Genomic DNA, 17,427 nt, shown 5'->3' on the forward strand with positions numbered 1-17,427 from the left:
GAAATGTTGGCAGGTATGGTGACCCCTGATGAATAAAGGGACTAAGCCGAAGGAAAATGAGTGAATGAATGAATACAGGAGAGGGCATAAGACACATTGTAAATTTGTTACTACTATGGATGTCAATAGCTGCTTTTCCCCAAAATTCTTCAGAATGTTTTGTGTTCAACAGAAGAAAGAAATTCATAACAGTTTAGAACCACTTGAGTGAGAGTAAATGATGTGGAAATGATTTTTAATGGGAAAAAAATAGTTTATGATCTTTCTCTGAGAAAGGAAATTGGTTTAACATGTTTACATGACCAAGTGCATTGTCCGCTTATTAAAACATAATAATACAGCATACAGCAAGCTCCTGTGACCTCGCTTTGAGGTCTTCAATACCTATAGCATGCATGTGTGTGTGTGTGTGTGTGTGTGTGTGTGTGTGTGTGTGTGTGTGTGTGTGTGTGTGTGTGTGTGTGTAGTGACAGCTGACAATGTGAAGAACTGTATGTGCACAGACTGTGTGGGCATACTGAAAATAACAATGAGGATTCAAATTTGTAACCACACCTATTTTCCCCATAAGCCTTCCCTTTCTCAGACAACTGCGTTTCCCATCACAAAACACTTACCAGGTGCTAGAGAACCTTCAACATTAATGTTTCTCTCAGGATTTCAGACATGGATCACAACTTTTCCTCAAATATCATCTGGTTATGGATCCTCCTCATTTGCTTTTCTGGTAAGACGATGTGTGTGTATATTTTTATGGTTTTTAATTTGGGTTCTGAGAGTTTGTGGAGCACAAAGATGCTTGGGATAAATGGATCATTCATCAGTAAAGGTTTTTGAAAGTTTGTTCACCAGCTTTACAGTGATTAAATCCAGTTCAACACATGAAGATTGTTTGAAAAGATGGTAAATTTAGAGTATGTCATATCCTTTTATGTCATATCCTTTATGGCATTGATGGACTCATACTCTGTCTTTATGAAGTGTTGGAGAACAGTGTCAGCATGTCAAACAGGGTGTTAAAAGGGTGTTAAATCCTTGTTGAATTACACAAGCATTACATAAAGCTTGGTGTTTCATCTGCAATAATAATAATAAGATTGTTTTAAAGTTAAAGTATGTAAGAGGATCATTCTTTTATTTACAGTGCTCAGCATATATAAGTACACCCCTCACAAATTTCTCTTTTAAACTCATATTTTTAATAGGAAACTATACAATATGATATTTGTGCATATACATTAGATTAGTCAGTACTGAAGCCAAATCTGGAGATTATCTAACAAAATAACTTACAATAACAGTCCAAGAAGTGAATTTTTACAGCCAAATTTATGTTATAGAAAAATTTTAAATACAAATTGTAAAAAAAGAGAAGCCCACACACACACACATACACACACACACACGCACACACACACACACGCACACGCACACACACACACACACACACACACACACACACACACACACACACACACATATATATGTATATATATATATATATATATACACACAACACCAAATTTTGAACCATATAATTTTATACAGTATACATAAGTTATACTTGATGGCACTGAATTGCATTAAAAATACATAAAAAACAAAGACAAGACATCCCGTTTTGGTATATTTGGTAAAAAGCATATTAGACACGAGTACAATGTCTACTTAACAGTTTCAAATTACTTAATAAAATGTCAAAATATGGAAAAAATTATGTTCCATCCTCATTCATCATAACTTGCATGAAAATTAAACAAGATTATTCTGATCTGGACAAATTAAAGAGTATTAAAAAAAAATATTCAACATAATAAAATTTTAATACATTCTGAATTATTAAAAATGTCCTGCTGACAATTATGTTTAACCCTTTTTATCTTGAGCCATTTGATACAAAAGCTAGATTTTCTCCAAACTTAATAAAACTTAATAAAACGTTATGAGGCTTTATAATGTATTTTCATATTCATGCACTTGTTATAATGAGCAAAATATATCCGGTGTTTTATGAACTAAAAAAAAAAAAAACTTCGGTGATTTCTTTTGAAACGATTTGAACTCTCACCAAAAAAATGCAAAGGAATTGCATGTGCTGTAGCATATAGAATTACATTTTAGAAAACTTAAATAGTATTTTCGTGTATGACTGAATAAGTACTGTAAAACCCAATAGTAGAATTTTGAACTCAGTGTTGAAGTTAATGAGTTAATAAAGTGATAAAGTAAGTGATGATTGAGCTTTAATAAGGTACACCTGCTGCTAACTAATTATCTCATTACTTCAATTTAAATGGAGTAAGTTCACAGTACTTATTTAGATTAGTTTTTGAACTCAAATGGTTTGTGGCAATCGGTTTGCTTAAATGGTTTGAGTTGCCCTATTAGGTTTTACAGTACTCAGTTGGTTTGAGCTATCTTAATTTAATGGGTTTTATTGTGCTCAAATTGCTTCATTTACTCAAATGGAATAAGTTCACAGTACTCATATAGATACATTTTTGAACTTAAATGGTTGCAATCGGTTTCCTCAAATGGTTTGAGTTGCCTTAACTTATGTTTTACAGTGTGTGTATGGGTGTTTCCCAGCTGGAAGGGCATCCGCTGTGTAAAACATATGCTGGATAAGTTGGTGGTTCATTCCGCTGTGGCGTCCCCTGATTAATAAAGCGATCCGCAGCTCTTCGATGCACCCCACTGCATTATCACTTTAACGTTAATTTTGCCTGGGTGACAAGCTGTTATAATACGCTGAAAGCATTGTGTAAATAATATATATAATATATAATCAATATAACTTATCTCTAAGACAACAACAAACTCTGTACTGCATCGGATGTCATTCCCTCGCTGTAAATGCTAGCCCTCCCGTTTTTTTTCTGCTACCTCGCTGCGCACGCATGTTGAATGTTTACAAACAGGTAATTCGTCTATAGCGCATGTCTTTGGACTTGTGGGGGAAACCATCTCTTGGAAACATCCATACACACTCATTCATACTCACACACTACGGACAATTTAGCTTACCCAATTTACCTGTACCGCATGTGTTTGGACTGTGGGGGAAACCGGAGCACCCGGAGAAAACCCACGCGAACGCAGGGGGAACATGCAAACTCCACACAGAAACACCAACTGACCCAGTCGAGGCTCGAACCAGCGACTGTGAGCACTACCTTCTGCACCACTGCGTCGCCTACCCCTATATTAGTGATTTCAAATACAAATATGTGAAATAATTTAAATACATGTTATTATACAATATATTATATATACAATTTATTGGTTTGCTCAACAAAACTTGGTCAATTGCTTAGATTTATTTATTTTTTTTGGTACAATAACCTGTTAATTTCCTCTTTAGGTATTCTGTTGACTATAGTCTATAAGTAACTATGCAATTTACATGTCAAATAGCAGTCATTACAGGGATAGTTGACCCAAATATGGAAATCCTGTTCCATCGTTTACTCACCTTTTATTCATTTCATTTTCCTTCAGCTTAGACCCTTATTTATCGCCACAGTGAAATGAACCGCTAACTATTCCGGCATATGTTTTATGACATATGTCATTATGTCATATGTCCAGCTGCAACCGAGCACTGAACTCACAATTACTTGTTCTAAAGCTGTTTGAGTTTCTTTCTTCTGTTGAACACAAGGGAATGTTGTAGAAAAAAAAACAGCCAATGACTTCCTGAGTATGTTTGAAATGTATGAGTATGTTTTGTTCCAATTCTGTCGTTTTAAAACCTTCCTGGCTATGCTTTCAAAATTGTATTAGTGTCTTTATTTTTATTACTTTTATTGATCATTAAGTGTTATCTTTTGAACTATTTTTGATTCACTATCACAATACATGTTCCAAAGACATTTGGGACATGTTTGTTCTGCACCTTATGGCTTGATTCTGACTTATATTGTTTGCTGTTATTTATTAAAATGATAATGTTATATAATATAATTAAAACATAATGCTTTACATTGAATTTTGATTTATGTTTTTCTGCATGTCGATGTTGCCCTAAAAACATGATTGATTATTTATTTTAATTTAATTTTATTTTATTTTTTGATGAATAAATGCGGACCTGTATGATTTAACTCCCAAGATTTATGAATTTAGGAACACTGATCCAGGGACACCCAGTTCCAGTGACAAGCAGTTCAATGTGCTTTTCCCCAACATACTTTAGAATTTCTCGTTTTGTGTTCAACAGGAAAAAGAAATTCATAAACATTTAGAACCACTTGAGTGTGAACAAACGATAAGAAATTTATTTTTTGGGGGGGGGGGGGTGAAAAACCTCAGAAAAAGTAACGTCTGTTTGATGGTCCCCTGACAGGCTTTCAACTGACTTACACTCTGCTACTAAGTTACTATCTATATATATTTTGATTAATAAAATGATGTATTAGATTGACTTGTTTTCATGTTTCAGGAGCTCTCTGTAATCTGGAAGGATCTCTGCACAGAGATCTAATGGTGGGATACAACAAAAACATACGGCCTATGGAGAACCATGGAGACATCATTGATGTTAAGATCAAGATGACCCTCACCAACCTCATTTCTCTGGTAAAGCTTTCTCTCTCTCTGTGTGTGTAATGATATAGCAGGCTATTCTATGGTTTATCATCCTTTTTTCATGTTCAGAATGAGAAAGAGGAGACACTCACCACTTGTGTTTGGATTGAAATGGTGAGACTAATCCTATCTGTATACAGTATGTTCAGTATAGTACAGGTAGCGGTGATTTTAGAGAAAAAGCTCTTTCTTAAACTCTCTTCGTAGCAATGGCGGGATTATCGACTGCGCTGGGCTAACAGGACGGGTTTTGAGGTCTATGAGAACATCACCCGCATGCGTCTTCCGTCCAAAACCATCTGGCTGCCTGATATTGGCCTGGAGAACAAGTGAGGGACTGAATTATTATAGAAGATCAATCTGACAGTGGAGATTACACTCTTTAAAATCAAGACTTTTATTCTGTAAATGACTGGTGACATTTCTTCCATTTGTTTAAAATGTTCTTATTTATAGCACACATTTCCATGTGGTTAGACATGTTTATAAATACAACTTTTGAAATGTCTGTTTTCGTGTGTATGTGTGTGAAGTGTGGACGGACGTTTTGAAGTGGCGCTCTATGCTAACACTTTGATAAATCCTGATGGTGGTGTGTACTGGTTGCCTCCTGCCATCTACCGAAGCTCCTGTGCCATCAAAGTTAACTATTTCCCCTTTGACTGGCAGAACTGCAGCATGGTGTTCAGGTATGGCGGCTTCGTCTGTCCTGACAGTGTGGACTGCTGGAAATATAGAAATGAGCAGCTTTATTCAGGGCGGTGTCTCTGATTGCTTTGGCAGGTCTCAGACATACAATTCCAATGAAATTACCCTGATGCTGTCGGACGAGAACAACGTCACTATGGAATGGATTGAGATCGACCCAGAGGCTTTTACTGGTAATGAACCTCCAGTAGCGCATAATTTTTCTTCATTAAGACATCAAGCATTGATCTCTAAGTAGAATACATTTGCTGGGTGTTATTCAAGTTGTGAAACTGTATTTAACTCCTTCTGGGTCAGGTGGAAACACACAATAACTTTAGAATAGATTTAAGTTAAGGTTAGTTTCACCAGCACGGACCACCCCACACTTTGAGCTAGGCTTTATTGTAGGGATGTAGGGATGAAAGGGATGGTTGGGGAACAGTGGGATCAAAGGGAACGGAAGGAAGAGGATAAACAGTGAACAGGTAGGTAGGTTGATTGGGTGTCCTACGATGATGCCCAGAGATTCAGAGAGGGGGTACCAAGTCTGTAATATTTTGGTAGAGTGATTGGACCATCCGTTTCAACCTATAAGGGAAGAGAGGGTTATAAGGATACACTGTAAAACCAAACAAACAACTTCATCAAATAAAATGTATGTTAACTCAAAATGTATGTTAACTGTGAGTGTAGTTAACTCAAAATTTACTGAAAGTTAATTTTACTCATTTGAAAAGAGTTTTGAACTCAGTGTTGAATGTAATGTGTTAATTAAATACCTAATTACTTCAACTTAAACGGAGTAAGTTCACAGTACTTATATAGATTAGTTTTTTTAACTCAAATGGGTTGTTGCAATCAGTTTCCCCAAACGGTTTGAGTTGCCTTAACTTATTGGCTTTTACAGTACTCAGTTGGTTTGAGTTCTCTTCATTTATTGGGTTTTACTGTGCTCAAATTCCTTCATTTACTCAAATGGATTAAGTTCACAGTACTCATTAGGATTAGTTTTTGAACTTAAATGGTTTGTTGCAATCGGTTTCCTCAAATGGTTTGAGTTACCTTAACTTTTTGGGTTTTACAGTGTACTAATGTGAACACTAATAAGAAGTTAACAAAACTAATTATTTTGAGTCAACGGTCCTGAAGTTCACTTTGTTAAGAGGTTGTAAACACACACTGTTTAAGTTATGCTCACTTAAAATTAATACACTACTTTTTATTTAGAAATTTTAAGGCAGTCGGTTTCCTCAATTTTTCTAAGTAAGGTCAACTTATTACATTTTACAGTGTAGTTAATGGGAAGCAAGGAAATGTAGAGAGGGAGGGTGGGTTCGAGAGAACGAGAAAAACAGTGCTAGAGGGCTGGTCTGCCTTAAATAAGTTTTACCCGAGTAGGTGAGGCGTGGTCCTGCTGCTGAACCTTTGTTAACAAGTGAACTCTAATTAAAAGTCAACGTTGTAGTTTGAAAATATAAATATATATATATATATATATATATTTCAAACCAGTTCTACAGCATATACACTGCTGAAATGAATTGTTTCTCAGATTTATTGTCTTGTTTTTAGCCCAAATATCTAATAATTCTTACATCAAGCAACATTTTTAAGACAAGCAAAACATATTGTCTTGTTTTAAGAACTAATATGTCAAAATTAAGTAAATAATTTTTTTTCCTTAAAACAAGCAAGATAATCTTACAACATTATTTTGCTTATCACACTGGCAGATTATTTTGCTTCTTTTTTTTTTGGCAAAATTAGGGCTGCTTATACTTCATTTAAACAGTTATCATCATTCTAAACAACACTTTTAATTAAGGAACATTTCACACCTGAGATTCATAATCAGGGTTGGGTAATCATGGCAAATTTTGGACAAAATTCTGCTTTACGAACAATCCTAGTTTAGGTAAGCCTTGATGGTTCTCCAAATTATTTAATCAGATACTCCCACAGTTTAAACATTTAAACCTTAAAAATCTAGCATGTTATATATTTATCATCCTAAATTATGGAACCCTTGTTACAAAATCTTGTTTTAGACTCTTTTCACATTTATTCATTTTCTTTTCGGCTTAGTCCCTTTATTCATCAGGGTTCGCCACAGCGTATGAATCATCAACTTATCCAGCATATGTTTTATGCAGCAGATGCCCTGGGAAACACCCATACACTCTCATTCACACACATACACTATGGACAATTTAGCTTACCCAATTCACCTATAGCACATGTTTTTGGACTGTGAGAGAAACCGGAGCACCCGGAGGAAACCCATGCCAACATGAGGAGAACATGCAAACTCCACACAGAAATACCAACTGACCCAGCCGGGACTCGAACCAGCGACCTTCTTGCTGTGAGGTGACATTGCTACTCACTTTTCCTCCTTTTCACATTTCTGGGTTAATGTTAATTTGCAAAGACCAGCTTATCTGAACTAAGCAGCACCATGCTAGTCAATGTTATGATGACTAATAATCAACTTTTCTCCATCACAACTAGAGGTGCACCGATGTCTTTTGAATAATCCAGTGATTTTCTCAGAGCAAAATCATTAAATACTTGCAAAAAAAAACAAAAAACAAAACTTAAATGTAATCTTTACAAAATATAAGATCTGAGTCTAATATGTACAAAATGTCACATGTTCTTAAACTCGAGCACTGGCACAAAACCATTGGTTAGTTTGACCTAAAACTGCTTTATTTGTTAAGTTTATTAAAAATATGTTCAATTATATGACAAATAAAAGTTAATGCTGGTGAAAGAAATATTTAAGTCTGATAATAATGAGTCTTGTTTGAAAATGTAAGTCTTTAATCTGATTTTGGCTGAGTGAGATTTGCTTGTTTTGTTGTTTCTGTCAGAACAGCATCTAAAGGCTCCATCTACTTTTGGAAAGCAGCATCTTAATTGCATTTTGAAGGGACATGCAAAAAATGTAGATGTATATGTGTATATGTATATGTGCATGTTTTTGTTCAGACCCAAGTAAGGTCAAATTTGAGAAGATATAATAAATAAAATTTATTTCGGTGTATTTTAAGCTAAAAATTCACAGACACATTCTTTATTTAGAGATCTATTTTACATCTTGCCCCTTGGGGCGTCACGGTGGCGCAGTGGGTAGCACGATTGCCTCACAGCAAGAAGGTCGCTCGTTCGAGTTGCCATTTCTGTGTGGAGTTCGCATGTTCTCCCCGTGTTTCTGTGGGTTTCCTCTGGGTCCTCTGGTTTCCTCCACAAGTTCAAAGACATGTGGTAAAGCTGAATTGGGCTAGCTAAATTGGCCGTAGTGTACAGTATGAGTGTGTATGGATGTTTCCCAGTGATGGGTTGCAGCTGGAAGGGCATCCGCTGTGTAAAACATATGCTGGATAAGTTGGCAGTTCATTCCGCTGTAGCACCCCCTGATGAATAAAGGGACTAAGCCGAAAAGAAAATTAATGAATGAATGAATCTTGCCCCTTTAAAAGTCAGAAGAAGTTAACTGTAATACAGCTAACCCCAAACTTAACCTTAATCATCATTATTATTTTGCTTATTAACATTTTGCCCTGTGTTCTGATTGGTCAGAGAATGGAGAATGGATGATTAAGCACCGCCCTGCAAAGAAGGTCATTAACAAGCGATACAGACCGGATGAGCTGGAGCACCAGGAGATCATCTTCTTCCTCATCATCCAGAGAAAACCGCTCTTCTACGTCATCAACATTATCGTGCCCTGTGTGCTCTTTTCATCCCTCGGGCTGCTCGTCTACTTTCTGCCGGCCAAAGGTCAGACTAGAACAAATGCAGACAGATGTCACTGTACTCAATATCCAGCAGTCTGCCTTTTAAAATAATTAGGAATACAAAGGATTCTCCAGCAGAAAAATCAAACTCTGTCCACATGAACACATTTTTTTCTACGCAGTTTGGCTGTTGTGTTAAACGATATATATATACATATATATATATACATATATATATATATATATATATATATATATATATATATATATATATATATATATATATATATATATATATATATATATATATATATATATATATATTCCTGATAAATCCTGATTGGGAGGTAACGTCTGATTCAGATTGAGTCTGAAACCGCGTGATTGGGCCTGATTTCCGATCACGTGATTGGATCTGGACATCCCTAATTATTATGTGTCAGTACTAATGTGTATTATCATGTCTGACAGGACAGGATTTGCAAAGAAATGGGGATTAAAATCAGGTGACTGAAACTGAAACTTTATGAAAACTCTGGCCAGGGTGAAGATTTTCCATAACTCCAGCTACAGTGTGGCCACTACAACCAAAGTTTTTGCCTCATGACGTCAGCGTCTGCGCTGTTTTCTCCTTTTTTAATGGCCAACATGGCTGGGTTAACACCAAACTCAGATTATTACGGATCTTCACATCATCATCAGTCCTATGACCAGTGTTGCCAGATATAGCTGACCTTTTCCAGCCTAACAGCTGTCCAAATCTCGCCTAATCTTTTAGATTAATATTTAATTAATATTTAATTTGTTTAAATTAACCTAACTGTCATATTTTTTAACCATACAGCAACCAACACCAGCAGTCACAGAACCACAACATAACCGGATCACACCAAAACACTGCCCCCTCTCACCAACACATTGCACTTATAGCTGTGTAGATTACACTACCTATGTTTTACTTTTAAAATGGGGTATAAAATTATCACATTTTGCATTTAAAATTCTTTTGAACATAATTAAGCGCTGCTTGTCAATCAGAAAATGCTTCTAAATTTGTTCTTGCTGTCTTGCAGGTGGGCCTATGCGATTAGTGCTATGCACTGCTCACTACTAAATGAATGGAGTAGGTGCACACAGTTATGTTTTGTTAAATAAGTTGCATATGAAATTTACATTTCAAAACCGCCCAAAATTGGTCAACCAGACAATGCCATTTTTTACCTGCATGATCAAATTCAAAACCACCCAATCTGGCAACACTGCCTACGACATATTGTGGTTGTTGAGGCGCTGAGGTGCTGAAGAATTGACCAGCTTTTTGATCAGGGAAGAATTGACAAGGGCTTGAACTCAAAATTCACCATAGTGCGTTTTCATGTGGACAAAGATTTTTTTTCAAACAAAAGTGGGAAAACTAAGTGACGTGATGTTGAAATTTGATGTTAACTGAGGGTAACAGGAGAAACTAGAATATATGTTACTGTAATGTTAAATGGTAAAGATAAATGTTATTAGCTTTGCATAATGACATTAAAATAAAGTGAACAGTTAAGACAATTTATTTAATATCAGCAGACTTTAGCCCCTTTCACACAGTAATGGCTATCTATAATAAAATAAATCTCTGCAACAAACTTAACTTCAAAAATGTGCTGTTCAAGGCAAGGATGTTCTGTAATTTTTGAGGAAAAGTGTGTTTAAAAGGAGCTTTTTCCATTATGAAGTGGAACTCTAAAATGTTTTTGATCAATGTGCTTTCTTCCACCTGTGATAGCTGGAGGACAGAAATGTACTATGACCATCTGTATCCTGCTCGGCCAGACTGTCTTCCTGTTCCTTATTGCTAAGAAAGTGCCAGAAACATCACAAGCAGTTCCTCTCATTGGGAAGTGAGTATGTGCCTTAATTAATAAATCACACCTTTTCAGTGCTTACCAATAAACTCACAATGTGTGTGTGCATGTATGTGTGTGTGTAATATACAATAAAATTAAACTGTTTATATGTAGTATCGTACAAAAGTTTTGGGGTCAGCATGATATTTTTAAAGAAAGTAATTTATACAGCAAGGATGCATTAACCTAAATAACACATCCATTTCCAAAAATAATAATAAATTCTTGTTTAATAATATATATTGTTATATAACCATTATTTCAAAAGGTTTGATGTACTGTATGATTCAGGCTATGTGTGGTTTATGGGTAATTTTAATTTAATTAACATTTTTCAAAATATCTTCTTTTGTGTCAAACAGAAATAGGAAATAGTTAATAGTGAGCACATTTACATTTTTGGGTGAACAGTCTCTTTAAAACTGGTCGCTCAAAAAAAATTGATAGTTAAAAACTTTTAAAGTGTAAAAATCTCTGTTTTTGCAGGTATCTGATGTTTGTGATGTCGGTGACCACAATAACTGTGATGAACTGTGTGGTGGTGTTAAACGTCTCTCTGCGAACTCCAAACACTCACCCCATGAGCAACACCATCAGAAAGGTACTCTAAACATGTCCAATCATTAAAGAAAGATTGAAAAAGTTAATTTTACATCTGATACTAGCAAGCAAAGGCCATAAAGGGGACCTATTGTGCCCCTTTTTTTCAAGATGTAAAATACGTTTCTGATATCCCTACAGCAGAGGTGGGCAAACTCGGTCCTGGAGGGCTGGTGTTCTGCACAGTTTTGCTCCAACACTAATCAAACACCTGAACATGCTAATCAGTGTCTTCAAGGTCACTAGAAATCTATAAGCAGGTGTGTTTGATTAGAGTTGGAGCCAAACTGTGCAGGACACCAGCCCTCAAGGACCGAGTTTGCCCACCCCTGCCCTAGAGTGTCTATGTGAGGTTTCAGCTCAAAATACCTCACAAATGAAGTTTTATAACTCTTTGAAACTGGCCCTTTTAGACTTTGATCATAACTGTGCCATTTTTGTGACTGTCAGTTTAAATTCAAATGAGACTGTGCTCCCAGCCCTCTTTTCAAAAGAGGGCGGGACTACAAATACCTGTGTGTCAGTATAGTGGCAGATTCAAAAACAAGACTAATGTCCTATATAGATTGTCACTAATGGGCGGGGCTTTCCTCCACTGATGACACCTACAAAGGGAGAATGTCAATCAAAGTATTTCTGCAGACTTTTTTTTCCAAGTGTGATAATAAGCAATCAATTTAATACATTTTGTACCATTAGAGATTGGTTATATTCACACACTGTTGCCACACAAATGTGTTTAAACCCCTTATAAAAGTGATTTTTGCATAATAGGTCCCCTCATCCAAAAAGGAACCTTTTCCAATAATGAACTCACCCTCAAGCCATCCTCAGTATACAGCATATGACTGTCTACTGTTAGCCAAACACAGTTAGAGTAGTTTTAAATGTTATCATGGCTTTTTTAGTTGTGTTTAATAGTGTCTCTGTTTTTGAAGCTCTAAAAAAGAACATATATGCTTATGAATCTTTATGAATCTTTGTAAAAAAAATATTTCAAATGTTTAAATTATAAACTAATTTCCGGTGGCTTCTGAATGTGCGTCCTTGACAACCTCTTGGCTAAAATCTGACTTGACGCATGATGTATGAATGCACAATAAAGTGCATTTTTAAAAAAATATAACAATTTATTTTTTTACAAAAACATGTCAGTCTGATTTATAAGACATGCATTAATCCCCTGGTGGCTTATGGGTTAGCTTTACAATGTGGATTTATGCACCTTTGGAAGCTTCAAAAAAGAGCCGCTCGCTGAAAAAAATGATTCATTGGATTTACTACATTGTTTTAAGGTAACTGGTTGAAAACAGTGTATATGGGCTGAATTTAAACAAATTAATTAAATTTAGTAATGACTAACTTAACTTGTTTCTTTAAATTCAGCCCATATAGTTTGCAACCACTTACCTTAAACGGCACCTATGATGAAAATTATCTTTTGTAAGCTGTTTGGACAGAACTGCGTGTTGGTAAAGTGTGTCCACAGTCATATTAGGGGGGATATAAACCTATAAGCCGCGTATTAACATGTCTTCGTAGTAATGCGTTTAATCATATCAACAAGACAGGATGTGCGCAAAGCAACTGAGATTAAAAGATCTGTTCAGCGCTCTGTGATCATCAATCATCATCAAATGTGATCATGAGTGAGTTTTACAAGTTTAAAAGGTTTTTAAAACACTGCATGTTTGTAATGAGTTACAGCGATTTTACAGTGTGTGTGTGTGCGTGAGCTTTGTAACATTGACATTATGTGTGACTCATCGTTGCAACTCCACAACAAATATATCAAATAATAATCATAATCATTGGGTAAGTTCTTACTGTAGTATTTGTCACAAACGTTACATGAGATCTGCTTTCTTCTTGTCTGTAACTGTGCTGTTTATCTACGAGGCGGAGATTGAGGCAGGGAAAACTAGCAATAAAGGCACAGGCCACAAAAACAACTACAATTGTGTTAAAAAAGAACATCTCAATGTTCTGAAAGGTATAATAAATAATCTAATGGGTGTTTTGAGCTGAAACTTTACAGACACGTTCTGGAGACACAAAAGACTTATCTTAAATCTCGAAAAAGGGGTAAAATAGGTGCCCTTTAAAAAATGTTTGTAAATCCAATGAATAATTTTTTCAGTGTACTGAACACCATTTTATAGCATGGGAGAGCCAGGATAAAGTTTAAAATGACTCCCACTTCATCTGTGTTCATCTGAAAAAAAGTCATATAAACCAGATGACTTAAGGTTGAGTACATTATGAGGTAATTCTCAATTTTAGGTGAACTGTTCCTTTAAGTTTATATAATCAGTGTGCAATATCAGTCACTTTACGCTAAAAGCCTTAGCTAAATTAGAATTGTGAATGCAGTGCAATGCTAAGATCTGTAGTCAATTTTTATTGATGTACAACTGGTTATATATTTGCACATTGGTTTATTTTTGAACAGTGACAACATGTGACACAGTCCCTATAGTTTTTACCACTCTACTTTGATTATTAGGTCTAAAATCGCATCTAAGTATGACTTCAAAACAACATTAGCACTGTTTAATTGACTGTGAACAATGTTGTTGATAGCCATTGGCTGCTAAAATGATTTCCATATTTAGAATTTGCAAACAATACATTTCTGAAGTTATATTATCAAGGAGAAAGTCAGAATGTGCGAATATAAACCAACTTTACCCTGATACACTTTTCCTTGTATTTTGTGGATTGCTCAGGTGTTGTTGAACATTCTTCCTCGAGTGCTGAGAATGACAATGCAGCGCTGGACACCTGAGCAGGAGGAAAGTGATTTTAAGATGTTCGCTCTGGGCAACGGGACACCACTCCGCCGCAGGAGACGCAGCTCTTTAGGGTTAATAGCGAAAGCGGATGAATACATGTTCAGAACGGCACGATCAGAGCTCATGTTCAGCCGACTGAAGGAGAGGAAGGGGCTGCTGAAGAACACTCTGGAGAAAATACGTCAGTAAATGATCATGAACAAACTACTATACTTATACACTATACATGCAACATGCTGAAAATGGCCCGACACGATGGCTCAGTGGTTCGCACTGTCACCTCACAGCAAGAAGGTTGCTGGTTCGAGTCCCGGCTGGGCCAGTTGGCACTTCTGTGTGGAGTTTGCATGTTCTGTGTGGGTTTCCTCTTAATAGTTATAATAGTTAGCAGTTCATTCTGCTGTGGCGACCTCTGAAATAGAGACTAAGCTGAAAGAAAATGAATGAATGAATGCTGAAAATTCAGAAGACTTGAATAAATGATAATTTCTTTAAGCAGTGTAAAAAATGCAGAGTTCCACACAATTGCTTCAAGTGGTCCCAACCCAAACCGATTAAGCTAACGTAATTGATTTTAAAAATTTAAGTGGATTGAACATGAAAGAATTAATTTGCCCCACAAAAATCTCAAGAATTGTTACGATTCAGCTTGTTTTGAATAAGTTGTTTGAACAAGCAGAAAAAATATTTTTTATGATACAGAATAGTTGGCGGTTCATTCCACTGAGGCAACCAGTAATAAATAAGGGACTAAACCAAAGGAAAATAAAAGTAGACTGTAAAAAGTGAGTAGTTGACTTTTCTTTAAAAAGTGAGTAAACTTATTTAAATTTAAATTTAAATTAACTATGTGCGTAATTATTAAAATTAAGTCAACTGAACAGTTCCAAGTTACGGTGGGTTTACTAAATTGTTTTAAGTAAAGTAAGCTTGTTGTTTTAAGAGCAATAGGACTCACTGTGTATTTACTGTATTTTTTTAATCTAATTAATGGAGCATTATTAAATCAGTATTATATATTCAAAAACATAAAAAAATATACTACCCCAAATATATCAATATATTTGTGATTTACGGGATCTTTCCTCCATCAACTTTTAATGTTAAAAAGGTGGAAAAGGTTACTTTTATTGACATTTTAATAGTGTGAAGAGATTTATTGTCTGGGTTGGTGTTGTAAATTATGGTACAAAAACCTGGTAATACACCGCCAGTACATTGTCTGTTAATTTATGGACTTAACTCTCCATATGTTTTTTCTTTTATAACATATTGTTACAAACTACTAAAATGTCAACAAAAGTCACTTTGTTAAACTGTAGAGTTGAATTTTCAACCTTAAAAGTCAACAGAGCAGAGATCAACTTCCCATAATGCAATTCATAACCATAAATAAACAGAAAAACATCATTCACAAAATACAGAACCTAATTAACAGATGATATTATTAAACAGTAATTAGTGTATTTTTTAATATTTGTTAATCCTTTTATGCTCATTTATACTCTTTCATTCTTTAACTTAATATTTTTAGTTTAGTTTGATTAATGCAAGTTGAAATGACTAAAAAAGCTGATTTTATTCAACTAAAAAATTTAAGGCAGCAAGATTTTTTTCTGTCAGTGTATGCACATTTTAGATAATATTAATAAAACATATTAACCCCTTTTTAACAAGGTTTACCATAGTGATTTTCTTGCCAAATGGCTTCTGACATTAATCCTGTGTTATTCTGACCTCAGAGAATGGTCTGGGGGGAAACACGGCACAGGATCTGGAGTGCAGTTTAGCAGCGGCTTCCCCTGAAGTGCAGCAGTGCGTGTCCTCCTGCAAACACATTGCAGAAAGCACCAAGCATCAAAATGACTTTCAAAGTGTGAGTTACTGCACCACAATCTTCCAAACATGAGGTTAAAAAGTCTCTCATTTACAAGATAAACACACTCAATGTTTGTGTTTGAGTTTAACTTCCCAATCCCAGACAAAGTGCTGTTGACGTCTGAATTCCAGACATCCTTTCTTCTTCTTCTTCTGTTTAGAAAAATGAAGAATGGTTTCTGGTCGCCCGGGTGATTGACAGGATGTGCTTCTTTGTCATGGCGCTGCTGTTTATCCTGGGTACCATCGGAATTTTCCTGACAGGACATTTCAACCAGGCGCCGTCTCAACCTTTCCCTGGAGATCCCAAAAAATATCTACCTGAAATCTTAGCTGGAGACATCCCTGGCTGAACACGGGTGTAAAACAACATGTCGGACGCAGAGAAACTCCAGCAGAAGACTGGAGCACTTGCTTGAAGAAACTCTGGAGATAAAAATATAGTGTTTTGCTGCTATTTAACTCTCAGCATTGCAATGTGGCTGCAATGCACCACTAATGAATGTGATCTTCAGAGAAAAACGTTGGTTGAATATGAAGCCATCCGAGACCTGGAAAGGCTTTGTTGAGTGGTTTGTAATAAGGAAGTCATGCTATTTGCTTGTCCATTTCTTTATCAACCCTACTGTTTGATATTGCTTCAACATTTCATTATTTTCCTGAGATAAATATGTAACATTTAAAGGTATGATCTGCTATATTTCTAGCCTTAAGCCACTATTGCTCAGTCTGTTATTATAGATCGTTTGATATGTACTCCTAAATCACACCAGTGTTGGGCAAGTTACTTCAGTATTTAATCACTAAATACATGATAACAGTTGTATTTAAACAACCTTTCTAATTCATTTGAGAAATTCATCTTGATTACTCAATAAATACTTAAATTACTTGACTAAATATAATTGATAAATGTCAGTACACAAGAAATTAAATATTATTTTCAATTAGAGTCAAACAGGGCCTTTTTTTTTTTAAATTAACATTCAAGAGTTTAAGCAATATTTGTATGAATGCACAAAACTTTTCAAAAAAGTAATAACACCATATTTCATACATTGCATATAATAGCCTAAATGTTTATGTTATTGTTTCTTAAGATTCTGCAGTTTTAGATTAGATTAGATTCAACTTTATCTAATCTAATCTAATCAAATCTAAAACTGCAGAAGCTTAAGAAACAATAACATTGTCGGACAATTAAAAAAATTTTTGTTGTAGAGAAATTGAGTTGAT

At 35.4% G+C, this 17,427-nt stretch overlaps 1 protein-coding gene across 1 annotated transcript; it reads left to right on the forward strand.

The window, feature by feature from the left end:
• The first annotated feature begins 611 nt into the window (after positions 1–611).
• chrng (cholinergic receptor, nicotinic, gamma) lies at positions 612–17,103 on the forward strand. The gene is made up of 12 exons (XM_056480700.1): positions 612–727; positions 4,445–4,581; positions 4,660–4,704; positions 4,798–4,919; positions 5,124–5,279; positions 5,374–5,471; positions 8,866–9,066; positions 10,798–10,912; positions 11,405–11,519; positions 14,248–14,494; positions 16,056–16,189; positions 16,353–17,103. The coding sequence occupies exons 1-12, from the start codon at positions 667–669 to the stop codon at positions 16,542–16,544; spliced, it is 1,623 nt and encodes a 540-aa protein (XP_056336675.1). The 5' UTR covers positions 612–666; the 3' UTR covers positions 16,545–17,103.
• The last annotated feature ends 324 nt before the right edge of the window (positions 17,104–17,427 follow it).

The sequence above is a fragment of the Danio aesculapii genome, chromosome 2, assembly GCF_903798145.1.
Source record: "Danio aesculapii chromosome 2, fDanAes4.1, whole genome shotgun sequence".
Taxonomy (NCBI): Eukaryota; Metazoa; Chordata; class Actinopteri; order Cypriniformes; family Danionidae; genus Danio; species Danio aesculapii.